This window comes from Passer domesticus, chromosome 36 (genome assembly GCF_036417665.1).
Source record: "Passer domesticus isolate bPasDom1 chromosome 36, bPasDom1.hap1, whole genome shotgun sequence".
Lineage (NCBI taxonomy): Eukaryota > Metazoa > Chordata > Aves > Passeriformes > Passeridae > Passer > Passer domesticus.
This window is the reverse complement of record NC_087509.1, coordinates 127,781-142,975: the sequence shown is the minus strand read 5'-3', so window position 1 is coordinate 142,975 and position 15,195 is coordinate 127,781. Positions and strand designations below refer to the sequence as shown.

The following is a 15,195-nucleotide window of genomic DNA, read 5'->3' as shown; positions in this document are numbered from 1 at the left end:
ACCTGAACTGGGAACCAAACTGGGGGAACTGGGCCTTAAACTGGGACCCAAACTGGGATCTGAACTGGGAGCGCGCGCTGCTGGAGAGCCTCGAGCGGCTGGAGCGGGAGCAGAGTGAGTGACCAAACTGGGCAAACTGGGGTTAAACTGGGACAGACTGGGACCTGAACTGGGAACCAAACTGGGGGAACTGGGGCCTTAAACTGGGACCCAAACTGGGATCTGAACTGGGAGCGCGCGCTGCTGGAGAGCCTCGAGCGGCTGGAGCGGGAGCAGAGTGAGTGACCAAACTGGGCAAACTGGGACAGACTGGGACAAACTGGGACCTGAACTGGGAACCGAACTGGGGGAACTGGGGCCTTAAACTGGGACCCAAACTGGGACCCAAACTGGGGTCTGAACTGGGAGCACGCGCTGCTGGAGAGCCTCGAGCGGCTGGAGAGGGAGCAGAGTGAGTGACCAAACTGGGCAAACTGGGACAGACTGGGAGAGACTGGGACCTGAACTGGGAACCGAACTGGGGAAACTGGGGCCTTAAACTGGGGGAGCCTGGAGTGCGAGCAGAGTGAGCCCCAAATCTGGGCTGGGGACCCCCAATTCCCCAAACCCCCCATTTTTCCCCAAACCCCCCATTTTTCCCCAAACCCCCCATTTTTCCCCAAACCCCCCATTTTTCCCATTTCCCCCCAAACCCCCATTTTTTCCCAATTCCCCGTTTTTTCCCCACTTTTCCCCATTTTCCCTCAAATCCCCACTTCCCCAATTCCCCCATTTTTCCCCCAATTTTCCCCAATTACCCATTTTTCCCCCATTTCCCCCATTTTCCCCAATTCCCCATATTTCCCCCATTTTCCCCCAATTTCCTCCAAATCTTCCAATTTTCCCCAATCCCCCATTTTCCCCCAATTCCCCCATTCCCCCCCATTTTTCCCCAAACCCCCAAATCCCCCATTTTTCCCCAAATCCCATTTTCCCCCGTTTTTCCCATAAATCCCCCGTTTTCCCCCCAAACCCCCATTTTCCCCTAAATCCCCGTTTTTCCCATAAATCCCCCATTTTTCTCCAAACCCCCAAACCCCCATTTTCCCCCAAATCCCCGTTTTTCCCCTAAATCCCCCGTTTTCTCCCAAACCCCCTAAATCCCCGTTTTTCCCATAAATCCCCCATTTTTCTCCAAACCCCCAAACCCCCGTTTTCCCCCAAATCCCCGTTTTTCCCCTAAATCCCCCGTTTTCCCCCAAACCCCCATTTTCCCCGTTTTTCCCCCAAACCCCCATTTTCCCCTAAATCCCCGTTTTCCCCCCAAATCCCCATTTTCCCCTAAATCCCCGTTTTCCCCCGTTTTTCCTCTAAATCCCCCGTTTTTCCCCCAAATCCCATTTTCCCCTAAATCCCCCATTTTCCCCCAAATCCCCGTTTTTCCCCCAAATCCCCATTTTCCCCCCAAATCCCCGTTTTTCCCCTAAATCCCTGTTTTTCCCCCAAATCCCTGTTTTCCCCCCAAATCCCCATTTTCCCCTAAATCCCTGTTTTTCCCCCAAACCCCCATTTTCCCCCCAAATCCCCGTTTTCCCTCCAAATCCCCTTTTTTCCCCCAAATCCCCGTTTTTCCCCCAAACCCCCATTTTCCCCCAAATCCCCGTTTTCCCCCCAAATCCCCGTTTTCCCTCCAAATCCCCATTTTCCCCTAAATCCCCCATTTTCCCCCAAATCCCCCATTTTCCCCCAAATCCCCGTTTTCCCCCGTTTTTTCCCCTAAATCCCCCGTTTTTCCCCCAAATCCCATTTTCCCCCTAAATCCCCCGTTTTTCCCCTAAATCCCCGTTTTTCCCCTAAATCCCCGTTTTTCCCCCAAATCCCCATTTTCCCCCCAAATCCCCGTTTTCCCTCCAAATCCCCATTTTCCCCTAAATCCCCATTTTTCCCCATTTCCCCCCATTTTCCCCTGTTTTTCCCCAAATCCCCCAATTTCCCCAAATCCCCCAATTTCCCCAAATCCCCCGTTTTTCCCCTAAATCCCCTGTTTTTCCCCTAAATCCCCTGTTTTTCCCCAAATCCCCCAATTTCCCCAAATCCCCGTTTTTCCCCTAAATCCTCCAAATCCCCATTTTTTCCCTAAATCCCGTTTTCCCCCGTTTTTCCCCCAAATCCCCGTTTTCCCCCAAATCCCCTAAATCCCCGTTTTCCCCCGTTTCCCCCGTTTTCCCCCGTGTCCCGCAGAGGCCAAGGGCGACAAGGCCGAGGAGGAGCCGGGCGCCTCGGGCTCCAAGAAGGACGAGGCCGGCGGCGCCAAGGCCGAGGGCGGCCACGAGGACTCGGCCGAGGAGGGCGACCTGCTGGACGACGACGAGGCCGAGGAGAGGGGGGACGAGCAGGTGAGACCAGTATAAACCAGTATGAACCAGTATGGGTCCCATAGGGACCTCCCTGTGAGCCCCCTGCCCCAAACCAGTACAGACCAGTACAGAGCAGGGCCCCCCCCGTCCCTGCTGGACGACGACGAGGCCGAGGAGAGGGGGGATGAGCAGGTGAGACCAGTATAAACCAGTACAGGCCAGTATAGACCCCCCCAGGGACTTCCCAGTGACACCCAGTAGAGACCAGTGACTCCCAGTACAGACCAGTATGGAACAGGCACCCCCCCAGTATAGACCAGTGACTCCCAGTGCCCTCCCAGTAAAGCCCAGTCCAGACCAGTGACCCCCAGTAGGGACCAGTGACCCCCCCCCAGTTCCCTCCCAGTACAAACCAGTGACCCCCAGTACAGACCAGTTACCTCCAAACCCCTCCCAGTACAAACCAGTGACCCCCGGTTCCCTCCCAGTATCCCCAAACCTTCTCCCAGTACAGACCAGTAGCCCCAAACCCCTCCCGGTGCCCTCCCAGTCCAAACCAGTGACCCCCGGTTCCTTCCCAGTACAGACCAGTGCCCCCAGTCCCGTCCCCGTCCCCTCCCAGTTCCCCCCCAGTCCCCCCCAGTAACGCCCCCCTCCCGCAGCCGGAGTCGCTCAAGGGGGACGAGAAGGAGCCCGAGGAGGGCGAGGACGACCGGGACAGCGCCAACGGCGAGGACGAGCCCTGAGCCCCGCCCCCGCCCCGCCCCCGGGCCTGGCCCCGCCCCCCAGGCCCGGCCCCGCCCCCGTGCTCGTGCTCCCCTGGCCCCGCCCCCCACCTTGGGTCCCGCCCCCCTTTCCGTGCCCCTCCCTCACGCGCGGCCCCCGCCCACCCCCATGCCACGCCCCCTTGTCCCAGGCCCCGCCCCCTTCCCCCCCCTCGGTTAATTTTGATACCTCGAGATGATTAAAGGACGGATGTTTGTAAAGATGGCTGGGGGGGGCGGGGCTGGGGACACGCCCACAACCTGGGGGGACACGCCCACAGTGGGGGGGACACGCCCACAACGGGGGGGAAACACCCCAGCCAAGATGGCGGCTCCTGTGTGATGGGATCCAAGATGGCGGCTTCCTCGTGGTGCAGCCCAAGATGGCCGCCACCATGTGGGTCAGTCCAAGATGGCCGCCCCCGTGCAATCCAATATGGCGGCTGCCATGGGCCGTTACCCAAGATGGCGGCTGCCGTAGAGCAATCCAAGATGGCCGCCCCGGTGCGCCACCCAAGATGGCTGCCCCCATAGGCCACAATCCAAGATGGCCACCCCCCGGTGTTCCACAACCCAATATGGCAGCCAGAATGTGCTGCGATCCAAGATGGCGGCTCTGATAGATCAATCCAAGATGGCGGCTCCCATGTGACCCGATCCAAGATGGCGGCCACAACACACCCACCCAATATGGCCGCCCTCATGTGCTGTGATCCAAGATGGCTGCCCATGCCCCACCCAATATGGCGGCCTCCATGTGCCCCACAACCCAAGATGGCGGCTGCCGTAGAGCAATCCAAGATGGCTGCCCATGCCCCACAATCCAATATGGCGGCCTCCATGTGCCCCACAACCCAAGATGGCGGCCCCCATGTCACGTGATCAAAGATGGCCGCCCCTCCCGGCCCCGCCCCCTCACTCTCACTCGGTTTTTTTTCCCAAACTTTTCCTTTATTGGCCCGAGCCCGGCCCCGCCCCCGGGTGGGCGTGGTCAGGGCTGGGCGGGGGGCGTGGCCCGGGCGGGCGGCGCCGTGCCGGGATTGGTCAGCGCCAGGCGGGGCGGGGCCAGGGCGGAGCCCGGGGGGCGTTTCCCGTTGACCACGAGCGAGAGCGGGGACGGAACGCGGAGACCCAGGAAGGAGAAGGTCTGGGGGGAGAGAGACCAGTACAAACCAGTATGGACCAGTATAAACCGGTACAGACTGATATAAACCAGTATAGACCGGTATAAACCAGTATGGACCAGTATAAACCAGTATGGGCCAGAGCGAGAGCGGGGACGGAACGCGGAGACCCAGGAAGGAGAAGGTCTGGGGGGAGAGAGACCAGTACAAACCAGTATGGACCAGTACAGACTGGTACAGACTGATATAAACCAGTATAGACCGGTATAAACCAGTATGGACCAGTATAAACCAGTATGGGCCAGAGCGAGAGCGGGGACGGAACGTGGAGACCCAGGAAGGAGAAGGTCTGCGGGACCAGTATAAACCAGTATGGACTGACACAAACCAGTATAGACCAGTATAAACCAATAGAAACTGGTACAGACCAGTAAGACCAGTACAGACCAGTATGGACTGGTACTGCACCAGTATAGACCAGTATGGACTGGTATAAACCAGTATGGACCAGTGGGGACCAGTACAGACCAGTATGGACCAGTGGGGACCGGTATAGACCAGTATGGGCCAGTATAAACCAATAGAAACTGGTACAGACTGATATAAACCAGTACGGACCAGTACAAACCAGTATGGACCAGTATGGACCGGTACAGACTGATATAAACCAGTATGGACCAGTGGGGACCAGTATAGACCAGTATAGACCAGTATGGGCCAGTATAAACCAATAGAAACTGGTACAGACTGATATAAACCAGTATGTACCAGTATAGACCAGTCCAAACCATTACATGGCAACATAAACCAGTTCCTCCCAGTACACCCCAGTGCTCCCAGTACAAACCAGTACAAACCAGTATAAACCAGTAACCCCATTCCCAGTCCCCCCCAGTCCCTCCCAGTCCCTCCCAGTATAACCCAGTCCCTCCCAGTCCCCCCCAGTCCCCCCCAGTCCAAACCAGTGCTCCCAGTCTCACCTGGCCCTGGTGCTGGTGCAGGTGCTGACTCAGCACGGGCTCGGCCACGCCCACCGCGTCCCCCACGGCCACGCCCCAGCTGGGGGCGGAGTTATAGACGGTGACGGCGGCCACGGCCCCGCCCCCGTCCTGCAGCCCCAGCGTGCTGTGACGTCACAGGGGGCGGGGTCAGCCCGGGCCCCGCCCACCGGGGCACCGGCACCGTCCCAGCGCCTCCCAGTACAAACCAGTACAAACCAGTAACCCCCAAACCCCGTCCCAGCGCCTCCCAGTACAAACCGGTACAAACCAGTAACGCCCAAACCCCCTCCCAGGGCCTCCCAGTACAAACCAGTATAAACCAGTAACCCCCAAACCGCCTCCCAGTACAAACCAGTATAAACCAGTAACCCCCAAACCGCCTCCCAGTACAAACCGGTACAAACCAGTAACCCCCAAACCGCCTCCCAGTACAAACCAGTATAAACCAGTAACCCCCAAACCGCCTCCCAGTACAAACCAGTATAAACCAGTAACCCCCAAACCCCCTCCCAGCGCCTCCCAGTACAAACCAGTATAAACCAGTAACCCCCAAACCCCCTCCCAGGGCCTCCCAGTACAAACCAGTACAAACCAGTAACCCCCAATCCCCTCCCAGCGCCTCCCAGTACAAACCAGTATAAACCAGTAACGCCCAAACCCCCTCCCAGTGCCTCCCAGTACAAACCAGTATAAACCAGTAACCCCCAAACCCCCTCTCCCAGTGCCTCCCAGTGCCTCCCAGTATAAACCAGTAACCCCCAATCCCCTCCCAGTGCCTCCCAGTACAAACCAGTACAAACCAGTAACCCCCAAACCCCCTCCCAGTGCCTCCCAGTACAAACCAGTACAAACCAGTAACCCCCAATCCCCTCCCAGTACAAACCAGTAACCCCCAAACCCCCTCCCAGTGCCTCCCAGTACAAACCAGTACAAACCAGTAACCCCCAGTCCCCTCCCAGTGACCCCCAACCCCTTCCCAGTTCCCTCCCAGTACAAACCAGTAACCCTGAAGCCCCTCCCAACCCATCCCAGTATAAACCAGTAACCCCCAGTCCCTCCCAGTATCCCCCAGTCCATCCCAGTCCAAACCAGTAACCCCCAAAGCCCCTCCCACTTTATCCCAGTATAACCAGTTCAAACCAGTACAAACCAGTACAAACCAGTGTGACTCACTATGGGACCCCTCCCGGGGGGGTCAGGCTGAACAGGGCCCGGCCCAGCACCAGTATAACCCAGTATAACCCAGTATAACCAGTATAACCCAGTATAACCATTACAAACCAGTATAACGGATCTCTCCCAGTACAAACCAGTACAAACCAGTGTGACTCACTAGGGCACGCCCCCGGGGGGGTCAGGCTGAACAGGGCCCGGCCCAGCACCAGTATAACCCAGTACATCCCAGTACAGACCAGTATAACCCAGTATAACCAGTATATCCCAGTAAAACCATTATAAATCACTCTATCCCAGTTCAAACCAGTACAAACCAGTACAAACCAGTGTCACTCACTATGGGACCCCTCCCGGCGGGGTCAGGCTGAACAGGGCCCGGCCCAGCACCAGTATAACCCAGTATAACCAGTATAACCCAGTATAACCATTACAAACCAGTATAACGGATCTCTCCCAGTACAAACCAGTACAAACCAGTGTCACTCACTATGGGACCCCTCCCGGGGGGGTCAGGCTGAACAGGGCCCGGCCCAGCACCAGTATAACCCAGTACAGACCAGTATAACCCAGTATAACCATTACAAACCAGTATAACGGATCTCTCCCAGTACAAACCAGTACAAACCAGTGTCACTCACTATGGGACCCCTCCCGGGGGGGTCAGGCTGAACAGGGCCCGGCCCAGCACCACCCGCTGGGGGTTGGGCCCGGGGCGCAGCGCGGCGATGGGGGAGGGGCGCGGCCCCCCCGCCCCCCCCAGCGGCCCCAGCAGGGGGAGGGGCACCGGCCCGGCCAATCCGCGGCGCCGCTTCCCGCGCAGCTTCCCCTGGGGGCGGGGCCAAGTCAGGGACACGCCCACGAGCGGGAATCCTCCCCTTTGTCCCTCCCAGTATGAACCAGTATGAACCAGTAACCCCAAACCCCCTCCCAGTCCCCATTGGCAGCTTCCCCTGGGGGCGGGGCCACGTCAGGGACACGCCCACTCACCAGGCTCCGCCCCCAGGGCCATCCCAGTCCCCTCCCAGTCCCTCCCAGTATAAACCAGTAACCCCAAACCCCCTCCCAGTACATCCCAGTCTCCTCTCAGTCCCCATTGGCAGCTTCCCCTGGGGGCGGGGCCTCATTAGGGACACGCCCACTGAGCAGGCCCCACCCCCAGAGCCCTCCCAGTATAGACCAGTAAGCCCCAGTTCCCTCCCAGTCCCTCCCAGTTCCCCTCCCAGTCTCCATTAGCAGGTTCTAATGGGGGCGGGGCCTCATAAGGGACACGCCCACCGGTCAGGCTCCGCCCCCAGAGCCATCCCAGTACAAACCAGTAACCCCCAGTCCCTCCCAGTTCATCCCAGTTCCCACTGCAGCTTCCCCTGGGGGCGGGGCCTAGCCAGGGACACGCCCACTGACCTGGCTCCGCCCCCAGAGCCATCCCAGCCCCTCCCAGTCTGTCCCAGTACAAACCAGTGACCCCCAAACCCCTCCCAGTACAAACCAGTGACCCCCAGTCCCCTCCCAGTCACCCCCAAACCCATCCCAGTCCCTCCCAGTACAAACCAGTGACCCCCAAATCCCCTTTTAGTCCCTCCCAGTACAAACCAGTCCCTCCCAGTCCATCCCAGTCCGTCCCAGTACAAACCAGTGACCCCCAAACCCCTCCCAGTAACCCCCAAGCCCATCCCAGTCCCTCCCAGTACAAACCAGTGACCCCCAAACCCCTCCAGTACAAACCAGTAACTCGCCAGACCTCCTCCCAGTTGCCCCCAAACCCCTCCCAATACAAACCAGTAACCCCCAGTTCCCTCCCAGTACAAACCAGTGACCCCCAATCCCCTCCCAGTACAAACCAGTGACCCCCAAACCCCTCCCAGTACAAACCAGTAACCCCCGAACCCCTCCCAGTACAAACCAGTAACCCCCAGTTCCCTCCCAGTTCCCACTGAAGCTTCCCCAGGGGGCGGGGCCTCATCAGGTGGGCGTGTCCCTGTGAGGCCACGCCCCCAGCTGTCACTCACCCGGGTGCCCAGCAGCTGGCACACCTGGCCCAGGTGGGTGGGCGTGTCCCAGCTTTAGCCCCGCCCCTCTCCCGGCTGTCACTCACCCGGGTCCCCAGCAGCTGGCACACCTGGCCCAGGGGAGTGGGCGTGTCCCAGCCTGGCCCCGCCCCTCTCCCGGCTGTCACTCACCCGCGTCCCCAGCAGCTGGCACACCTGGCCCAGGTGGGTGGGCGTGTCCCAGGTTTAGCCCCGCCCCCTCTCCCGGCTGTCACTCACCCGGGTCCCCCAGCAGCTGGCACACCTGGCCCAGGTGGGGTGGGCGTGTCCCAGGTTTAGCCCCGCCCCTCTCCCGGCTGTCACTCACACCGTGTCCCCAGCAGCTGGCACACCTGGCCCAGGTGGGTGGGGCGTGTCCCCGTGAGGCCCCGCCCCTCTCCCGGCTGTCACTCACCCGCGTGCCCAGCAGCTGGCACACCTGGCCCAGGTAGCCCATCAGGTGGGCGTGTCTCCGGCGAGGCTCCGCCCAGCCCGGGGCCAGCTCGGCCGCCCGGCTCAGCCCCTCCAGCGCCCCCTGGAAGCGCTCCAGGAACTGCAGCAGCTAAAGGGGGGAGCTGATTGGCTGGGGGGAACGGGGGGCGGGGCCAGCGAGGGGAGGGGGCTGGGGGACCTCATTGGCTGGGGGGGGAAAGGGGGCGGGGCCAGGGCAGGAGGGGAGGGGCTTGGAGGGGGTTTGGGGGTGACTGGGAGGGGACTCGGGGGTCACTGGTTTGTACTGGGAGGGGATTGGGGGTCAGTGGTTTGTACTGGGAGGGGATTGGGGGTCACTGGTTTGTACTGGGAGGGGTTTGGGAGTCACTGGTTTGTACTGGGACAGACTGGGACAGACTGGGAGGACTGGGAGGGGACTGGTTTATACTGGGAGGGACTAGAAGGGGATTTGGGGGTCACTGGTTTGTACTGGGAGGGACTGGGATGGGTTTGGGGGTGACTGGGAGGGGACTCGGGGGTCACTGGTTTGTACTGGGAGGGGTTTGGGGGTCACTGGTTTGTACTGGGACAGACTGGGATGGACTGGGAGGGACTGGTTTATACTGGGAGGGACTAAAAAGGGATTTGGGGGTCACTGGTTTATACTGGGAGGGGATTGGGGGCAACTGGGAGGAGGTCTGGGAGTTACTGGTTTATACTGGGAGGGACTGGGATGGGTTTGGGGGTGACTGGGAGGGGACTCGGGGGGTCACTGGTCTGTACTGGGACAGACTGGGATGGACTGGGAGGGACTAAAAGGGGATTTGGGGGTAACTGGTTCGTACTGGGAGGGGCTCTGGGGTTACTGGTTTGTACTGGGAAGGGATTGGGGTCACTGGTTTGTACTGGGAGGGATTTGGGGTTACTGGTTTGTACTGGGAGGGGTTTGGGGGTCACTGGTTTGTACTGGGAGGGGATTGGGGGTCACTGGTTTGTACTGGGAGGGGATTGGGGGTTACTGGTTTATACTGGGAGGGGCTCTGGGGTTACTGGTTTGTACTGGGAGGGGCTGGGAAGGGACTTAGAGGTCGCTGGTTTATATTGGGAAGGGACTGGAGGTGACTGGGAGGGACAGGGAGGGGCCTGGCGCCCGCCCCGCCCCCAGGCCCCGCCCCCAGGCCCCGCCCCTTTAGGCCCCGCCCCCTCTAGGCCCCGCCCTCACCGCGGCCCCGGTTCAGGTGCAGGTCCGGGTTCCGCGCGGGCCGCGGGGTCCACGCGCTCCTGGGGGGGAGGGGACGGTGGGGCGGGGCCGGCCGGGGGGGCGGGGCCTGAGGGGGCCTCGAAGAGAAAGGCCACGCCCCCTCGGCCACGCCCACACCGCCCCCCACTGCCCATAAATTGCATAATTGCCTTATATGGGCTGGCCACGCCCCCCAAAGCGGCCGTTAGCATGGCCACGCCTCCTGGAGGTAAGCCACGCCCACCCAAACACGCGGCCACGCCCATAAACCCCATTATGCCCTGGGGTAATAGGGCGGGGCCCCACCCCCATTTAGCCACACCCCTTTCGTGTTAATTAGGATGGCCACGCCCCGCGAACCGCCCACCCGCATGGCCCACGCCCACCCAGCCCCTCCCTCGCCAGGGACTGACCAATAGGGAGTGACCCAACCCTTAGCCCCGCCCCCCTTGGCCACATCCCTGTTAGGCCACGCCCCCCCGGGATAGACCACGCCCCCACGAGATAGGCCCCGCCCCCACGAGATAGGCCCCGCCCCCCCGGGCTAGCCCCGCCCCCCGGTCGGGCCCCGCCCCTCACCGCCTGCGCGTAGGCCGCGAGCGCGCGCCGGGCGCTGCCGGGGCTCTGCCGCCCGCGAAGAACAGCGACACGTGGGCGTTCCCCAGCACGTCTGTGATTGACAGCGCAGGTGAGGCACGCCCCGGCGCACCTGGGCCCCGCCCACCCCCCTTAGCCCCGCCCACTCACACCAGGACTGGCCGTCCCGCGGGTCACACCTCACGGCCGCCTCCGCCTGCGCCAGGCTCTCGCGCAAGGCCCCGCCCCCCGGGCCCGGCCCCGCCCCCCCGGCGGCGGGCCCCTCCCCCCGCGGGCCGGGCCCCGCCCCCTGCGCGGGCGGGCTCCGCCCCCTGGGCGCGCAGGGCCATGGAGAGCAGGCGGCGCGCCTCGGGGTCCTCCCCCTGCGGGGGCGGGGCCGGCCGGGACACGCCCACCGCGGCCACGCCCACGGGAAAGGAGAGATTAAAGAAAGGGAAAAAAAACAATCGGTGAAAGCGACACAAAAAAAACGGCCAAAAAAGAGGAGAAATTATAATTATCCCCAAATAACACAGGGAGCCCAAAAATCCCCCGGAATCACCCAAAGATCAGAACAAAAACCACCCCAAAATCCCATCCCAAAAACCACCCCAAAATCACCCCAAAACCACCACAAAAACCATCCCGGAATCACCCCAAAAATCCCCCAAAATCCCCCAAAACCCATCCCAAAAACCACCCCAAAATCACCCCAAAACCACCAGAAAAAAACCATCCTGGAATCACCCCAAAATCACCCCAAAATCACCCAAAACCCACCCCAAAACACCACCCCAAAATCACCTAAAATCCACCCAAAATTCCCCCAAAAACCACCCCAAAATCCCCCAAAAATCGCCCCAAAATCACCCCAAAAACCACCCAAAAATCCCCCAGAAACCACCCCCAAAATCACCCCAAAACCACCAGAAAAAACCATCCCAGAATCACCCCCAAAATCACCCAACGATCCCCCAAAACCCACCCCAAAACACCACGCCAAAATCACCTAAAATCCACCCAAAAATCCACCCAAAATTCCCCCAAAACCACCCCAAAATCACCCCAAAACCACCACAAAAACCATCCCGGAATCACCCCAAAAATCCCCCAAAATCCCCCAAAACCCATCCCAAAAACCACCCCAAAATCACCCCAAAACCACCAGAAAAAACCATCCAGAATCACCCCAAAATCACCCAAAGATCCCCCAAAACACCACGCCAAAATCACCTAAAATCCACCCAAAAATCCACCCACAATTCCCCCAAAAGCCACCACAAAAACCATCCCGTAACCACCCAAAAATCACCCAGGAACCACCCCAAAAATCACCCCAAAATCACCCAACGATCCCCCAAAACCCACCCCAAAACACCACGCCAAAATCACCTGAAATCCACCCAAAATTCCCCCAAAAGCCACCCCAAAATCACCCAAAATCCACCACAAAAACCATCCCGTAATCACCCAAAAATCACCCAGGAACCACACCAAAAATGACCACAAAAAACACCCCAAAATCACCCAAAAAAATCACCCAGAAAACCACCCCAAAAATGACCACAAAAACCATCCCAAAATCGCACAATAATCCCCCCAAAACCCACCCCAAAAAACCACCCCAAAATCCCCCAAAATCCCCCAGAAAAACCACCCCAAAATCACCCCCAAAACCACCCAGAAACCACCACAAAAACCACCACGAAAAAATCACCAAAACCACCCCAAAGCCTCCAAAAAAAAAACCCACCCCAAAATCCCACAAAAAACACCCCCAAAACCACCCAAAAACCCACCCTAAAAACCGCCCCAAAAACCCCCTCAAAAACGCCCCAAAACACCCCAAAATCCTCCCCAAAATCCCCCCAGGCCCCTCCCACAAGGCCCCTCCCCCATTCCCCCAGGCCCCTCCCCCTTCCTTAGGCCCCTCCCCCACCCAAGACCCCTCCCCCTTCCTTAGGCCCCTCCCCCATTTCCATGCACTCTCTCAGGCCCCTCCCACTTTTCCCAGGCCCCTCCCCTTCCCTCAAACTCCTCCCCATTCTCGAAGCCCCTCCCCTTTCCCAGGCCCCGCCCCCTTCCCCAGGCCCCGCCCACCTGCCGCAGGGCCCCCCCGAAGGCCTCCTGCGCCCCCCGCAGGTCGCCCCGCCGCCATCTTTGCTCGCCCAGCTGGCGCCAGGCCACGCCCAGGGCGGGGTCCAGCTTCAGGGCGTGGCCCAGCGCCTGCTCCGCCCGGGCCCCGCCCACCTCGGGGGCCACGCCCAGCGCGCGCGCCCGCAGCACCAGGGCGCGGCCACGCCCCTCGGGGGACACTGCGGGGAAGGGGCGGGGTTAGGGGCGGGGCTGAGATAAGCCACTCCCCCGTCGAGGCCACGCCCCCCGGGCCCAGGCCACGCCCCCACCGTGGATCTGCTCCATTCGCTGCAGCGTGCGCTCCAGCTCCGCCAGCAGGGCGGGGTCGGGGGCGGGGCCACGCTCGGGGGCGGGGTCATGCTCGGGGGCGGGGTCGGGGGCGGGGAGAGAGTCCCGGAAGTGGTAGAGGTCGGAGACCAGGGCCTGGGGAGAGAGGGAACGGGGCGAAATCAACCCAAAACGGGCAAAAAATCAACCCGAAACCTGCCAGAAGATGCCCTGAAAATCAACCCCAAAGTGGCCCAAAATCGGCCCAAAAATCAACCGAGAAATGGCCCAAAATCAGCTGAATGTCACTCAAAATCAACCCCGAATCGGATCAAAATGGGCCAAAATCAACCCAAAATGGCCCAAAATCAGCTGAATGTCACTCAAATTCAACCAGAAATCAGATCAAAATGGGCCAAAATCAACCCAAAATGGCCCAAAATCAACCCAAAATGGGCAAAAATCAACCCGAAATCTACCCCGAAACCAAGCCCTAAATGAGCCAAAATCAACCGAAATCAACCAAAAAATGACCCCAAATCAGCTGAAAATGGCCCAAAATCAGCTGAAAATGACTCAAAGTCAACAGAAAATGGCCCAAAATCGGCTAAAAATGGGTCAAAATCAGCCAAAATCAACCCAAAATCAACTCAAAATGCCCCAAAATCGGCCAATAATGCCCCAAAATCGGCCAAAAATGGCCCAAAATCCACTGGAAATGGGCAACATCAACCCGAAATCTGCCCCGAAATCAACAGAAAATGACCCAAAATGAACTGAAAATTACCTACAATCAGCCATTAGTGACCCAAAATCAGCTCAAAATGACCCAAAGTGAACTGAAAATGGCCAAAAATCGGCTGGAAATGGCCCAAAATCAGCCAAAATCAACCCAAACTGGCCCAGAATCGGCTGGAAATGACCCAAAGTCAACAGAAAAAGGCCCAAAATCAGCTGGAAATGGCCCAAAATCAGCCCAAAAATGACCCCCAAGATAACACTAAATCACCTCAAAAATAACCCCAAATCAACTAAAAATATAAACAAAAATCAACCCCAAAACGACCCCAAATCAACCCAAAAATAACCCAAAAAAGTAACCCCAAAAAAACCCAAAATGAGCCCAAAGTCACCTCAAAAATAACCCAGAATCAACCACAAAATATAACCCAAAATCAGCCCAAATACAACCCCAAATTGCCCCCCAAAATAACCCGAACCCAGCCCGAAACTGCCCCAAATCAGCTCTAAAATAACCGAAAAATAACCCCAAAAAAAAACCCCAAAATCAGCACAAAACAGCCTAAAAAACCGACCCAAAAATAACCCAAAACGAGCCCAAAACAGAACCCCAAATCCGGCCCGAAATCACCACAGATCACCTCAGAATGACCCAAAAATAACACAAATAACCGAAAATAACCCCAAAATAACCCTAAACCCCCCCAATTGCACCCCAAGGGGGTTTTTTGTGCTGATTTTGGGTCATTTTGTGCTGATTTTGGGTCATTTTGTGCCGATTTTGGGTCATTTTGTGCTGATTTTCGGTCATTTTTTGGGCATTTTGAGGTAAATTCCCCTCAGGAGCCCCCGGCCCCCCTCAGGATTCCCCTCCCCCCCCTCCCCTCACGAAGCCCCTCCCCCCCGCCCCTCCCCCGCCCCAGGGACCCCTCCCCTCCCCCACCTCGAGCCGTTTCAGCGCCTCCTCATCGCCCCCCTCCCCCGATCCGCCGTCCGCCGCCGCCTCCTCCTCGGGCGCCGCCATGACAGCGCGGCCCCGCCCACTTCCGGCTTCTTCCTCCCGCCTGCCGCCCAGCCCGCGCTCCCATTGGCTGCGGCCGCGCCCACTTCCGGCTTCTTCCTCCCGCCTGCCGCCCAGCCGCGCTCCCATTGGCTGCGGCCGCGCCCACTTCCGGCTTCTTCTTCCCGCCTGCCGCCCAGCCGCGCTCCTATTGGCTGCGGCCGCCAACACTTCCGGCTTCTTCCTCCCGCCTTTTCCTGCCCGCCGCGCTCTCATTGGCTGCCGCCACACGGTTACAATGGCGGCGGGAACGCCTCGCCCCCTTCAAGACCCCCGCCCCTCTTTGCCAATTAAGGGCAAACTCCACCCATAAAGGCG

The 15,195-nt window shown here is 59.3% G+C and overlaps 2 protein-coding genes across 2 annotated transcripts in view; one reads left to right on the top strand and one right to left on the bottom strand.

The window, feature by feature from the left end:
* LOC135288885 (heterogeneous nuclear ribonucleoprotein C-like) overlaps positions 1-3,199 on the top strand; it is a 15,927-nt gene extending 12,728 nt beyond the window's left edge. The window contains 2 exon segments of the mRNA XM_064402226.1: positions 2,221-2,375; positions 2,999-3,199. Of these exon segments, the coding sequence (XP_064258296.1) occupies positions 2,221-2,375; positions 2,999-3,082 (239 nt within the window). The 3' untranslated portion in view covers positions 3,083-3,199.
* Positions 3,200-4,029: 830 nt separating this feature from the next.
* TTC5 (tetratricopeptide repeat domain 5) lies at positions 4,030-15,108 on the bottom strand. Its single transcript, XM_064402215.1, is given in 17 exon segments — positions 4,030-4,253; positions 4,255-4,410; positions 5,205-5,349; positions 6,399-6,728; positions 7,040-7,227; positions 8,579-8,602; positions 8,841-8,987; positions 9,057-9,064; positions 10,080-10,116; positions 10,118-10,138; positions 10,677-10,711; positions 10,714-10,767; positions 10,845-10,914; positions 10,916-11,056; positions 12,774-12,988; positions 13,079-13,232; positions 14,761-15,108. Coding segments are annotated over 17 exon segments (2,220 nt in total). The 5' UTR covers positions 15,094-15,108; the 3' UTR covers positions 4,030-4,091.
* Between the last annotated feature and the right edge of the window lie 87 nt (positions 15,109-15,195).